The 12,028-nt window shown below is 38.2% G+C and overlaps 1 protein-coding gene across 1 annotated transcript in view; it reads left to right on the top strand.

Annotated features, from left to right (window-relative positions):
- The window catches only part of EPB41 (erythrocyte membrane protein band 4.1), a 212,634-nt gene that overhangs the window by 112,313 nt on the left and 88,293 nt on the right, over positions 1-12,028 (top strand). The window contains exon 5 of the mRNA XM_021715574.1: positions 6,401-6,443. Within this exon, the coding sequence (XP_021571249.1) occupies positions 6,401-6,443 (43 nt within the window). The remainder of the gene's footprint in view (positions 1-6,400; positions 6,444-12,028) is intronic.

Below are 12,028 nucleotides of genomic sequence, written 5' to 3' on the forward strand. Positions count from 1 at the left end.
TAAATCACTTATGTATATATATGTGGGGTTTTAAGGCCTCCATGCAAGTGCAGTTGATGGTCAACTCAGGGCATATAACTGTCTCTTAGAACATTATGACCTAAGGTTATGAATACTGCAAAAGACATGAAAAGCTCCTAGTTATTTTACCTCTTTTTTTTTTTTTTTGAGTTGGAGTCTCACTCTGTCGCCCAGAATGGAGTACAGTGGCCACTCCCGGCCACTGCAGCCTCGCCTGCTGGGCTCCGGCGATCCTTCTGCCTCAGCCTTCCAAGTAGCCGGAACTACAGGCGCATGCTACCATGCCTGGCTAATTTTTTGATTTTATTGTAGAGATGAGGTCTTGCCTGCCCAGGCAGGCCTCGAACCCGCGGGCTCAGGCAATCCACTCACCTCAACCTCCCAAAGGCACGGGATTACAGGCTGAGCCACCGAGACCGGCTTATTTTACCTCTTTAAATGCCATTGCTGTAGTTGAAACTTAATTAATATGTCCTAGTTTACTTTAGTCATATTATTTATTCATTCATAGACATTTATTGATCAGATAGTTTCTGCCTTGTACTGTCTGATCTGGGCAGAGCTATAAAACATAGTTTCTTTCCTCATGGAGCTCCCAGACTGACTAGGGAACAGTTGTAAGATGGGCATCCACATAGATGGGGAGTCAGAAAGGGTTTTCTGCAGATAGTAACATCAGGCCTGAATTATGAGAGATAGGAATCTTTCAGATGGAGAGATGGGAACAGAGCATTCCAAGCAGAAGAAGCAACATGTAAGGTGTTTTGAAACAGAAGAGCATGGGGGGAGGGGGGACCTGTAATAATTGAGTTGAATGAAGATCTATATCAGGATATTGCTGCTCTTTATCTCTATATTATTTGAAACTTTTTTAAACTCGAGAAGAAATGTGATTCTTTTTAATGCATGAACTTAAATTATTTCAAATGTTAGTGTACTTAACTCACAAGACATGATTGATAAAATAGACATGATTGATAAAATTGATAAAAAGGGAATCCCTACCACTGAAACTATTCAAATAGAACCAGATTATCCAGAATTGCTATTTTAGGAGGCATCTTAAAATGTCTACTAAAATTCAGTTATATAATTTGTTCTCTCAATATTTTGTTGTTTTATAATTTAAGTTCTGCCTCTTCCCTCTGACTATAATCTTCTTCAATGCTCAAACTATGCTTTAAGAAATTAATTTGTACATGTTACCTCTATTTCCTCACTGCATATTAGTATAACACAATACAAGAAAATATGCAAATCATACATGTATGTCTCAAACAGTTTTTACAAAGTGAGCATATCTGTGTCAACACCTGTATCATAAGAAAAATGAACATTGTCAGAACTCTGGAATCCCCTTTTCTTGCCCCTTCCCAGTCACTACTACTCCAAACCCCTACCAGTTGTTTTTCTTCCCCACCCCCTGTCAAAAGTAACTTCTTCCTGACATCTATCACCAGCAGTTAGTTTTGCCTGCTTAAAAATTTACATACATAAAATTATACAATACTTTCTCTTAGATTTGGCTTCTTTTGTTCTTTATCATGTTTTTGAGATTCATTCATGCTGTTCCCAATAGCAATAGTTCATTCTCATTACTGAATAATAGTTCATTGTTTGACTATACCACACTTTATGCATTCTACTATTTTTTTATTTTTATTTTTTTACTCGGGGTCTCAGGCTGGAGTGCAGTGGCACGATCACAGCTCACCACAGTCTCAGCCTCCTGAGCTCAGGCGATCCTTCCACTTCCGCTTCTGGAGTAACTGGGACTACAGGGATACACCACGACACCTGGTTAATTTTTAAAATTTTTTATGGAGACAGGTCTTGCTATGTTGCCCGGGCTGGTCTTGAATTCCTGGGCTCAAGCAGCCCTCCTGCTTCAGCCTCCCAGGGTGCTGGGATTATAGGCATGAGTCACTGTGCCAGACCTATGCATTCTACTATTGATGGACATTGATTTGCTTACAATTTGAGGCTTTTATGAATGCTTTTTCTGGGAACATTCTTTTACATGCCTTTTGGTGCACATCTTGCCATACACATTTCAGTTGGATGTATTCCTAGGAGTGGAAGTACTGGGTTTTAGAGAAGGTGTATATCCAGCTTTCGTAGATACTATCATAGTTTTCAAAGTGGTTTTACCAGTTTACACTCTCACCAGCAATAGGTAAGAGTTTCAACTTATTATTTCAGTTTCCTTATCTACACTTGATGTAAATCATTGCATTTTGATTTATACCCTTATCACTCTGCTGAAACTGCTCTTGCCCAGATAAATCTGTCTTTTACCCTCGTGTTTACCTGTCTGTTTTGCAGCATTGATGATCTCAATCACTCCATTCTTGAAACTTCCTGTTCCTTTAGGTTTGTGATACCAGTCTCTCCTGTTTTCCTCCTGCCACTTAAGTCAGTCCTTCTCAGCTCTTTGTTCTCTCTCCATCCTTTAAATGCAAGTGTTCCCCAAGGGTCTATATTTAGTGTCTTTGTTTTCATTCTACTCTATGCTCCCTGGGTTATTTTTATTTTATTTTATTTTATTTTTTTAGTTGGAGTCTCACCCAGACTGGAATGCAGTGGCCGCTCCCGGCCACCGCAGCCTCGACCTGCTGGGCTCCGGTGATCCTTCCGCCTCAGCCTTCCAAGTAGCTGGAACTACAGGCGCGCGCTACCACGCCTGGCTCATTTTGATTTTATTGTAAAGATGAAGTCTCGCCAAGTTGCCCAGGCGGGTCTCGAACCCGCGGGCTCAGGCAGTCCACTCACCTCAGCCTCCCAAAGGCACGGGATTACATGCTGAGCCACTGAGCCCAGCTTCCCTGGGTAGTTTTTAAAAATCTATTTTCATGGTTTCATTTACCAACTATATGGGGAAGGTGCCTAAATTTGTATCTCTGGTTCAAATTGCTTTTCTGAGTGGCGGACCTGCTTATCCAGTTTTTTATTGAAATATTCCACTTTGATTTCCAAAGATACTTTAAATGTATATCTATTTAAATATGCTATGATTTATTCATTTTACTGTTGGTGTACATTTGGGTTGTTTCTAGTTTTTTGCTACTTTTTCTTCTTCAAAATTTGCTCCTTTTTCTACATTTCCTGTTTTAGTGACTAGTGCCACATCCACTCATTTGCCCACGCCAGCAACTTGGGAATGATCCTTTACTATTATACCTTACCAATCCTCATCATCAGCCTACCCCTCCCCACATCCCATTTACTTAGTCACAAATCCTAATTAGCTCCTAAATATCTTTCTTCTCTGTCTCATAGACTTTACTCCACCAGGCCCATTTGTTCATCAATATCAGTACCATTTATTGAGTACTGGCTATGTCCTTTTTCTATATGTCAAATAATTTAACCCACAATAATTCCATAAGAATGGTAGTTTAATCCCAGTTTTACATATGAGAAAATTGAGGTTCAGAAAGGTTATCTTATATAAGGTTACACAGCAAATAAATGGTGGAGAGGTTGAGATAGGATTGGAATTCAAGATTGTCTGACTTCAAAACCTGTACCTTTTTTTTTTTTTTGGAGTCTCACTCTGGTGCCCAGACTAGAGTGCAGTGGCATGCTCCTGACCTACTGGGCTCCAGTGATCCTTCCACCTCAGCCTTCCAAGTAGCCGGAACTACCGGCACGTGCTACTACACCCGGCTAATTTTTGATGTATTGTAGAGATGTGGTCTCACCAAGTTGCCCGGGTGGGTCTCAAACCTGCGAACTCAGGCAATCCACTCACCTCGGCCTCCCAAAGTGCTAGGATTACAGACTGAGCAACCAAGCCTGGCCAAGCCTGTACCTTTAACCGTTATCCTCTGCTGAACCACAATTATCATTCTCAATGACAGCATCTTATTTGGTCTCTCTATCTGTATTCATGCTTCCTCTAATTTATGTCACCCCTCTATTTTAAATCCTTCAGTGGTTCTCGCTTGCTTAGAACTTGATACAGTCTGTTTCTAAGCATGGAATACTATGCCTTCTGTAGTCTTACTGTTCTTTTCAGTTGTACTTTTCTCTTCCTTACCTCTATACTCCAGCTATGCTGAACTATATGCATCAACTCAGATGTATTGTGCTGTCTCTTACACTTTTGTACATTTCTAATTACTTCCTTTTCTTTTGCCTGACTAACTCTTGTTTGTCCTTGAAGATTCAATTTAGATCCCCCAGACATGCTATTGAGAAACATTTCCTAACTGCCTAACTGAATCCATTTTGGTGCGTATCCTTTGTGCTCTCAAAATGCTCTGTGATCTATCATAGCACTAGTACACATTTCTGTCATTGTAATGATCACACCTAGAACAAACAAATGAATTGTTCACTGTTTACCTCTCCTATGAGAATGACAGCTCCTTGAGGACAGGTGATATTTTTAGATACTTTTTGTAACCACAGTGCCTAGTATGTGGAAGCATTCCTCAAATATTTGTTAGCTAAATAAAATGCTGGGAGGTAAATAATTTAAGTTGAGAATGAAAGTATCTGTTCTTGTACACTTTGATTTCTATTATCTTCAGAAGGTTTTGTATTTGTTCTTGTTTTTGGAGGTATAAATAACTGAAACAATAACAATTTATTCTGTAAGGTAGCGTATACCTTGGAGTCCTCATGTGTTTGCCCTCTCTCTGTTAAGTTGTTGGGAATTCTAGTCCCAGAGTCAGAGAATGACTCATGGAATCCCTAGAAGGAACTTGGCAGCTTCAGGTTACCTTAGGAGATTCTTTTAAATGTAAAATCTGGAGTTCTTCACTATGGTAGGAGATATGTACTCCAAAGTGATAGAAAGGAATGGTAGAAAGAGTTCTGGATTGCATGATGTGAACCAAAGTTCGAGGTTTCACAAAGCTTATCAATGGGTGCTTTAAAAATCTTCCTTTGCCTTTGGACTGACAGCAACTTAGGGTTCTTTAATCTAAATGAGAGACTAGGGAGAAAACCCCGAGGTTTCCCCTTGCTGACAGTGCTTAAACAAGTGTGTGCTTAGTTTTTATAGTATAGAACCTTTTAATAACAAGTGGTATTTATTAATATATACTTCTTAATCTTCTGTGTTAATTGTGGGGGGAGTATAAAAGGAACCAATCTCATTTCTGTGCTTATTGTCTGTTATAGTAACTATATAAAAGTATATAATCAAATAGAAAATTGTAGTGTTCACATCCATCTTTTCAGTAGGACAAATGGAATGGTCACCTTGTTCTCTGCCCTGTTGGCAGAGGGTAAAGAGGGGCCTCCTTACTCCTCCTTTCTAAATCCCACTGAAATTCAATTAAAAACCTTTCAGATGACGGAGGGAGAGGGATTAGGAAGAGGCAAGAGAGGGACTCCTGAGGTGCTGCTAATGTTATAATTCTTATATGTTCACTTTCATCCTTTATTGATCTGTCTACTTACATTTTATGTATTTTTGTGTATTTATCTTACATTCAATACAAATGTTATATTTATTTATTTTGAGATGGGGTCTGCTCAGTCACCCAGGCTGGAGTGTAGTAGTACAATTATAGCTCACTGCAGCCTTGAGCTCCTGGGCTCAAGTGATCCTCCCACCTCGACTGCAATGACAGGTGTGAGCCACTGCACTTGACCAAAATGTTTTAGCCAGTTCTAGAAATTTGGAAATTTCTGTCTTTAAACACTCTCAGTGACTATGAAAGATGTTAATGGTGAGGTTCTTTTCAAGTGGCATTGTTTTGCATGGCCCACCGTGGGCTGAGGAGCCCTGCTCCAGTGGTCTGCAGATTGTAAGTGGAATGGAGTGGGAGAACAATGAAGAAAGAGATTAGTGTGGGCAAGAGTAGTCAGGGAAAACAAAATATTTATTCATGTAGTAAACATTAACTGGGCACAAACCACATACCAGATGCTGTGCTGATATAGAAAACTTGAACAAGACCAAAGGTTAGGGTTGGAGGAGAAAATAAAATCTGGATACTATCAGTTGATAATGGTTGTAGATCTCTGCTGGTCTTCACAGAATTATATAATAGCAAATGCTAAATTTGCCATTTACTAAGGTATTTATGTATATTAACTCATTTAATCATCACAATAACTCTATGAGGTTGGCACTACTACTGATGTTTCATTTTGTAGTTGAGGAGACAAAGGCACAGAGACCTAAAGTTGCTTGGTCAGGAAGTAGTGGAACTAGTATTTAAGACCAACTGTCTGGGTCCTTGTTTCTCTGCTCAAAACCACTATGCTTTGAGAAATCAATGCAAAGATACAAAGACTATCAAGGAAAATGTAGGTTGAGCTGCAGGCACTATTTGCAAATGACCAGTGATCCTGCTTCCCTACTCTGTTGTTTACATGTTTTGGAGCTCTGTGTGAATGCCTTTTCTTCTTTTTGCAGACATGGCTGGATTCTGCCAAAGAAATAAAAAAGCAGGTTCGTGGTAAGTGAATATAGCCCTTTTTATAGTTCTTTCTTTCTTTTAGTAGGTCAGAGGATTTGCAACCATTTCTGGCAGTGAGTCAGTCACTTTAGAATCCTGACTATTGCAGATTGCTTTGAAATTGATATAAAGCCTTCCCCTGGAAGGAGGAGATTCCATAATAGAAAAATGTAGCAGAGGTGGACACTATTGAGATGTAGGTCAGATTTTGTTGATATTTGTACAACTAGGCAAAGTTGGAGAAGATAGGAACAGTTGAGAGTAACAGAAGGTAAAAAAGAACAAAGATGAGAAAAGAAAAAGGATATGGGAATCAGTTCTCAAAATGGCAGTCACTGAATCTGCAATTGCCTACTAGGAGTTTGCTGCCAGATCCTGTTCCTTTTAAATTGTTCTGGACTATAGCATTCTAAGTTTCTTCATGTTTTCCTCTCTGTATTGCTTTTTTGTCCCTTTCAACAGTCCTCTTCCAAACTGAAGTATAAGGAGCTATGAAAGAAAAAAAAAATAGAAGAACAAGAATTGCTTGCCACCTGCCCTTCTGACATTGTAGCTTTGCTCCTTACTCTAAGCCCCCTAACGTATATTACTACTTCACACCTTTATCAGACTGATGTCCTGGGATAAACATTTATTGGTCGAAAAAAATGTAGGCTAGCATTTTGCAGTCTGAGGCCAATGGACTCACTAAGGTGTGGAAACCTTTCGTTTTCCTGATTAAGACTACCTGTCCTTTGAATTTAGTTAAAAAAAAAAAAAATTTCAGGAAATGTGATAGTTATTATTTATCATGATTAGTAAGTTTTAACTCTGTCATCAGAAAACAAACTTTACTTTTTATTTGTTTCTTAAGAAAACACTTTTGAAGCCGGGCTCGGTGGCTCAGCATGTAATCCCACGCTTTGGGAGGCTGAGGTGAGTGAATTGCCTGAGCCCGCGGGTTCGAGACCTGCCTGGGCAACTTGGTGAGACCTCATCTCTACAATAAATCAAAAAAATTAGCCGGGCGTGGTTGCGTATGCCTGTAGTTCCAGCTACTTGGAAGGCTGAGTCAGAAGGATCGCTGGAGGCCAGCAGGTTGAGGCTGCGGTCGCCGGGAACGTGCCACTGCACTCCGGTCTGGGCAATGGAGTGAGACTCCAACTCAAAAAAAAAAGAAAAAAAAAGAAAATACTTTTGTTATAGTTAAATGTTTTCCTTTAGACCATGTTTATAATTACTTTAACTTTCTTAAATTAGAGAAACAAAGTACTCCTATGGACCACTAACTCTCCATATTTGCTCCCTTCCTATCAATGCTTGTTTTAAAATGCAAGCCAGAGCAAAAAATATTAGGAATTAGAAAAACATAGATCCTAGCCCCTTTCAATGAAAGTACTTTTAATATGCAGTATTACTCGGGAACATATGATTATACAAGAAGACTCTTCAAGAAGAAAAGTTAACACAAAGTTTATGATGAGTGAAAAAAAAAATCTAGTGAATCTTCCTGGACGTTAAAAAAAACTGTTGTCAAGAAAAAGAATCAAAATATTTGTCACTTAAAAAAATTACAAAATAATAAAAACCTTTCCTTCAGCATGGGAAAAAAACTCATGTCCCTTATAAACACTTTAATAGGGAATAAAAATGTAAACATTTAATTAAGCCTAAAAGAAAAATGACATTTACCTATTGCAAAGATGGTTTAAAAATTTTTTTTCATCTCACAGGTAATATACCCATTGTGAAAAATTTAAGAATATAGAAAAATAAAGTAAAAGTCCTCTAAATCCTGTTCTGTGGATAGAATGACTATTAAACTGATATACTCTACAAGATTTTTTTTCTAGGCATATTTAAATTTTGCTTTTAACTATATATAGTTTTGTTTTATTTTGTTTTGTTTTGAGTTGGAGTCTTACTCTGTCACCCAGGCTGGAGTGCAGTGGCACACTCACAGCTACCCCAGTGTTGACTTGCTGGGTTCCAGTGATCCTTCCGCCTCAGCCTTCCAAGTAGCCGGAACTACAGGCACCTGCTACCACGCCTGGCTAATATTTGATTTATTGTGGAGACGAGGTCTCGCCAAGTTGCCCAGGCTGGTCTCAAACTCATGGACTCAGGCAATCCACTTGCCTCAGCCTCCCGAAGTGCTGTGATTACAGGCTGAGCCAGCAAGCCCGGCCTACATAGGTTTTTTAAATTAATCTTAAAAATAGATACTGTAAGTATGTGGTATAAAATTAAAAGATACAGATGAGTATAGTACAAGATCAGTATTCCTTCTTTTGTCCTAGTCATACAGTTTCCTTTCCTGGAGACAATTGAGGTAACTTGTATTCTTTCCAGAGATGATCTGAATGTATATTGACAGACATAAATAGGTATGTTATTTTAATATAAATATGCAACCAATCTTTTTCCTTAACATAATTTGGAATATTCTCCATATCAAGGGTCCCCAGTGGTACCAGTCCGTGGCTTGTTAGGAACTGGTCCACACAGCAGGAGGTGAGCGGCAGGCCAGCAAGCAAAGCTTCATCTGTGTTTATAGCTGCTCCCCATTGTTCACATTGCTGCCTGGGCTCTGCCACCTGTTAGATCAGCAGTGGCATTAGATTCTCATATGTTACAATGTAATAATGATAGAAATAAAGTGTACAATAAATGTAATGCGTTTGAATCATCCTGAAACCATCCCTCTCCTCCTGTCTGTGGAAAAATTGTCTTCCACGATACCGGCCCCTGATGCTGAAAAGGTTGGAAACCACTGCTCTGCATCAATATACACAAAATTATCTTATCTCTTAATCATTATTTAATGGTTATACACACAATGTATAACTGGTCCTAGTGATGGGCATTTTGTGTTAATCCCAATAGTTTGCTATTACAAACAAGGTTGCAGTGAATTTTTTTGGGTTTTTTTTTGAGTCAGGGTCTCACTTTTTCACCTAGGCTGAAGTGCAGTGGCATGATCACAACTCACTACAGCCTCAACCTCCTGGGCTAAAGTGATCTTCTCGCCTCAGCCTCCTGAGTAGCTGTAACTACAGGTGTGTACCACCATGCTTGGATAATTTTTTGATTTTTTGTAGAGACGAGATCTAACTGTGTTGCCCAGGCTGGTCTTGAACTCCTGGACTCAAGCAGTCTGCCCACCTTGGCTTCTCAAAGTGCTGGGATTATAGGCATGAGCCATTGTGCCCGGCCACACTGACATTTTTGAAGTGTACAGACCAATTATTTTATAAGTGGTCAATGTGAGTTTGTCTGATATTTCTTCATGGTTAGATCCAGGTTATGCACTTTTGGCAGTAATGTCATTGAAATGTTGCTGAGTTAACAGGCAGAAATTATGTTAAAATTTGTTGGAGCTTTTCTAGTCATCAGTGTTTCCTTCACTGAGTATTCCCCATAAAGTATTATTAATTATATGTATTATATTCTAGGAATGGTCACTGACCAAAGCTTACCTTTAATATCTTTTAAATTTTAAGTAATTAACATTTTTAGTTTCCCCGTTGCAGATAAGATTGAGCTTGCTTGCAATGAAACTAGTAATTTCTTTAGTAGTATCCAAAACTTGTAATGGTTGCATAGGAACCGAAAATTTGTTTTTTTAAAAAAATTTTTTTTAAAACATTTTTTATTATAAAATTGTGGGGTACAGTTAAGGATTAAGTATACAAATGTGCATCGTTCAGGCACCCTTGTTAATAAGGGGTGTCTCCCCATCCCCAGACAGATATTGACTACCGTTAGTCCCACCTCCCTTCCCCTCCTACCCCCCCCATAGTTTCCCACCACTGTCATTCCTTTTTTTATAGTATTATGATAGATAGGAACCGAAAATTTGAGTTCCTCTTCTTATTGCTGTTAACAGAACTAAAAGAGTTAATAGTTGGGACATTTTTGTTTCGTTATGGCTGTTTCTAATACAGTTAAACGTCCTAATTTGGGGGTTAAGTGGAGAATAAAATGCAAACAATATAGTTTTTGTTTTTTTTTCTTTTAAGTGTTTTCAATGACCAGGATCAGGTGTCTAAGCCTGTAATTCCAACACTTTGGGAGGCTGAAGCTAGTGGATTGCCTGAGCGTGTGGGTTAGAGAACAGCCCGGGCAACTTGGCGAGACCTCGTCTCTAGAATAAAATAAAAAATTAGCTGGGTGTGGTAGCACACGCCTATAGTTCCGACTACTTGGAAGATTGAGGCAGAAGGATCACCGGTGCCCAGCAGGTTGTTGCTGGATTAGCCGCGAGCATCCTACTGCACTCCAGCCTGGGCGACAGAGTGAGACTTCAACTCAAAACAAAACAAAACAAAACAGAAAAAGGTGTTTTCATTTGATTAGGTCTAATAACTTGAGGTCATTGGGGGATCTGGAATAATGAATAGATAAGTAATTTTAATATAATAACCCTTTGCACCTGGATGTCCCCTCCAAGGGGACATCGTAAATCTAACAAAACACTCAGATGTCCCCTCTTAGGGTACATGGAGAGATTGCTGGTGATTATACAAGACAAACTTATGCCAACACAGATTTTTAAAAAAATGCTGTTTCCTTGAAGTTTTCCATTAAAATTGCATGAAAAAGTAAATAAAGAGTTGGATATATATTGAGATATATGTGAAAAAAAACAACTGGCCTTATGTACAAAGGGATTGTGTGAAGTGTTTTTACAGTGGTGCACAGACTGGATAATAAATTGCATAGTATTAATGTGAGAGAAAGAGAACAAAGACTGCATTGTCTGTTCAAATTTTAAAAAAACAGACATGTGGAAGATATCAGAAAAATTACTATTGTACAATATGTATTAATAAACCTGCAATGTATGTCAGAGACTGTTTCACATATCATACATTAGAAAAATATAAGATATAAAATGTTGATCTTTTTGTCATAAATAAGTTCCTCAATGCCCAAAATTCCATTATAAACCAAATATTACAATAAAATAATTGGTTCCAATGCTATACTCTTTAATATGAAGTGATTTGTTTTCACTGTTTTGTAAAAAAGTGCCGTTGAGTTGCTGGTAGGTGATCCATGAGATGTCTCCAAGTGCAAAGAGCTAATATCTAATACAATCTTTTTGTTCATTACTTTAAAAAAAATTTTTCCCTGAAACTTTAGCATTCTTTTATAACCTTTACAACAATGCTGGTGAGATCAGTTACTTTATTTTATTCATTCAATCACAAATACAGAGGGTACCAAAAAAAGGTAAACACATTTTAAGAAAGTAAAAAACTGTATTAAAATTGTGATAATATATACTGATAACAAAAGATGAATACAAGTCAAGTTTGACTTCTGCAATGACAAGAAGTGCTCAAAGTGGTTATCATCAGGTCCAGACACTTCTGATTATGATGGACTAAAAGTAATACATAGATAACATCTCTTAAAAATGTGTACACTTTTTTTTTTGGCATCCTTGGTGTTTCTTGAACACTCATGGTATGCCACATACTGTTTTAGGCACTAGGGATTGCACACCAAATAAAACAGGAAAAAAAGTTTGCTTTTAGGCATTTATATTTTAGTGGAAGGAGACAAAGGTAAATAAGTAGTAAATGTACATAGTACAA

Source organism: Carlito syrichta, unplaced genomic scaffold (genome assembly GCF_000164805.1).
Source record: "Carlito syrichta isolate Samal-C Ts95f unplaced genomic scaffold, Tarsius_syrichta-2.0.1 Scaffold307198, whole genome shotgun sequence".
NCBI lineage: Eukaryota > Metazoa > Chordata > Mammalia > Primates > Tarsiidae > Carlito > Carlito syrichta.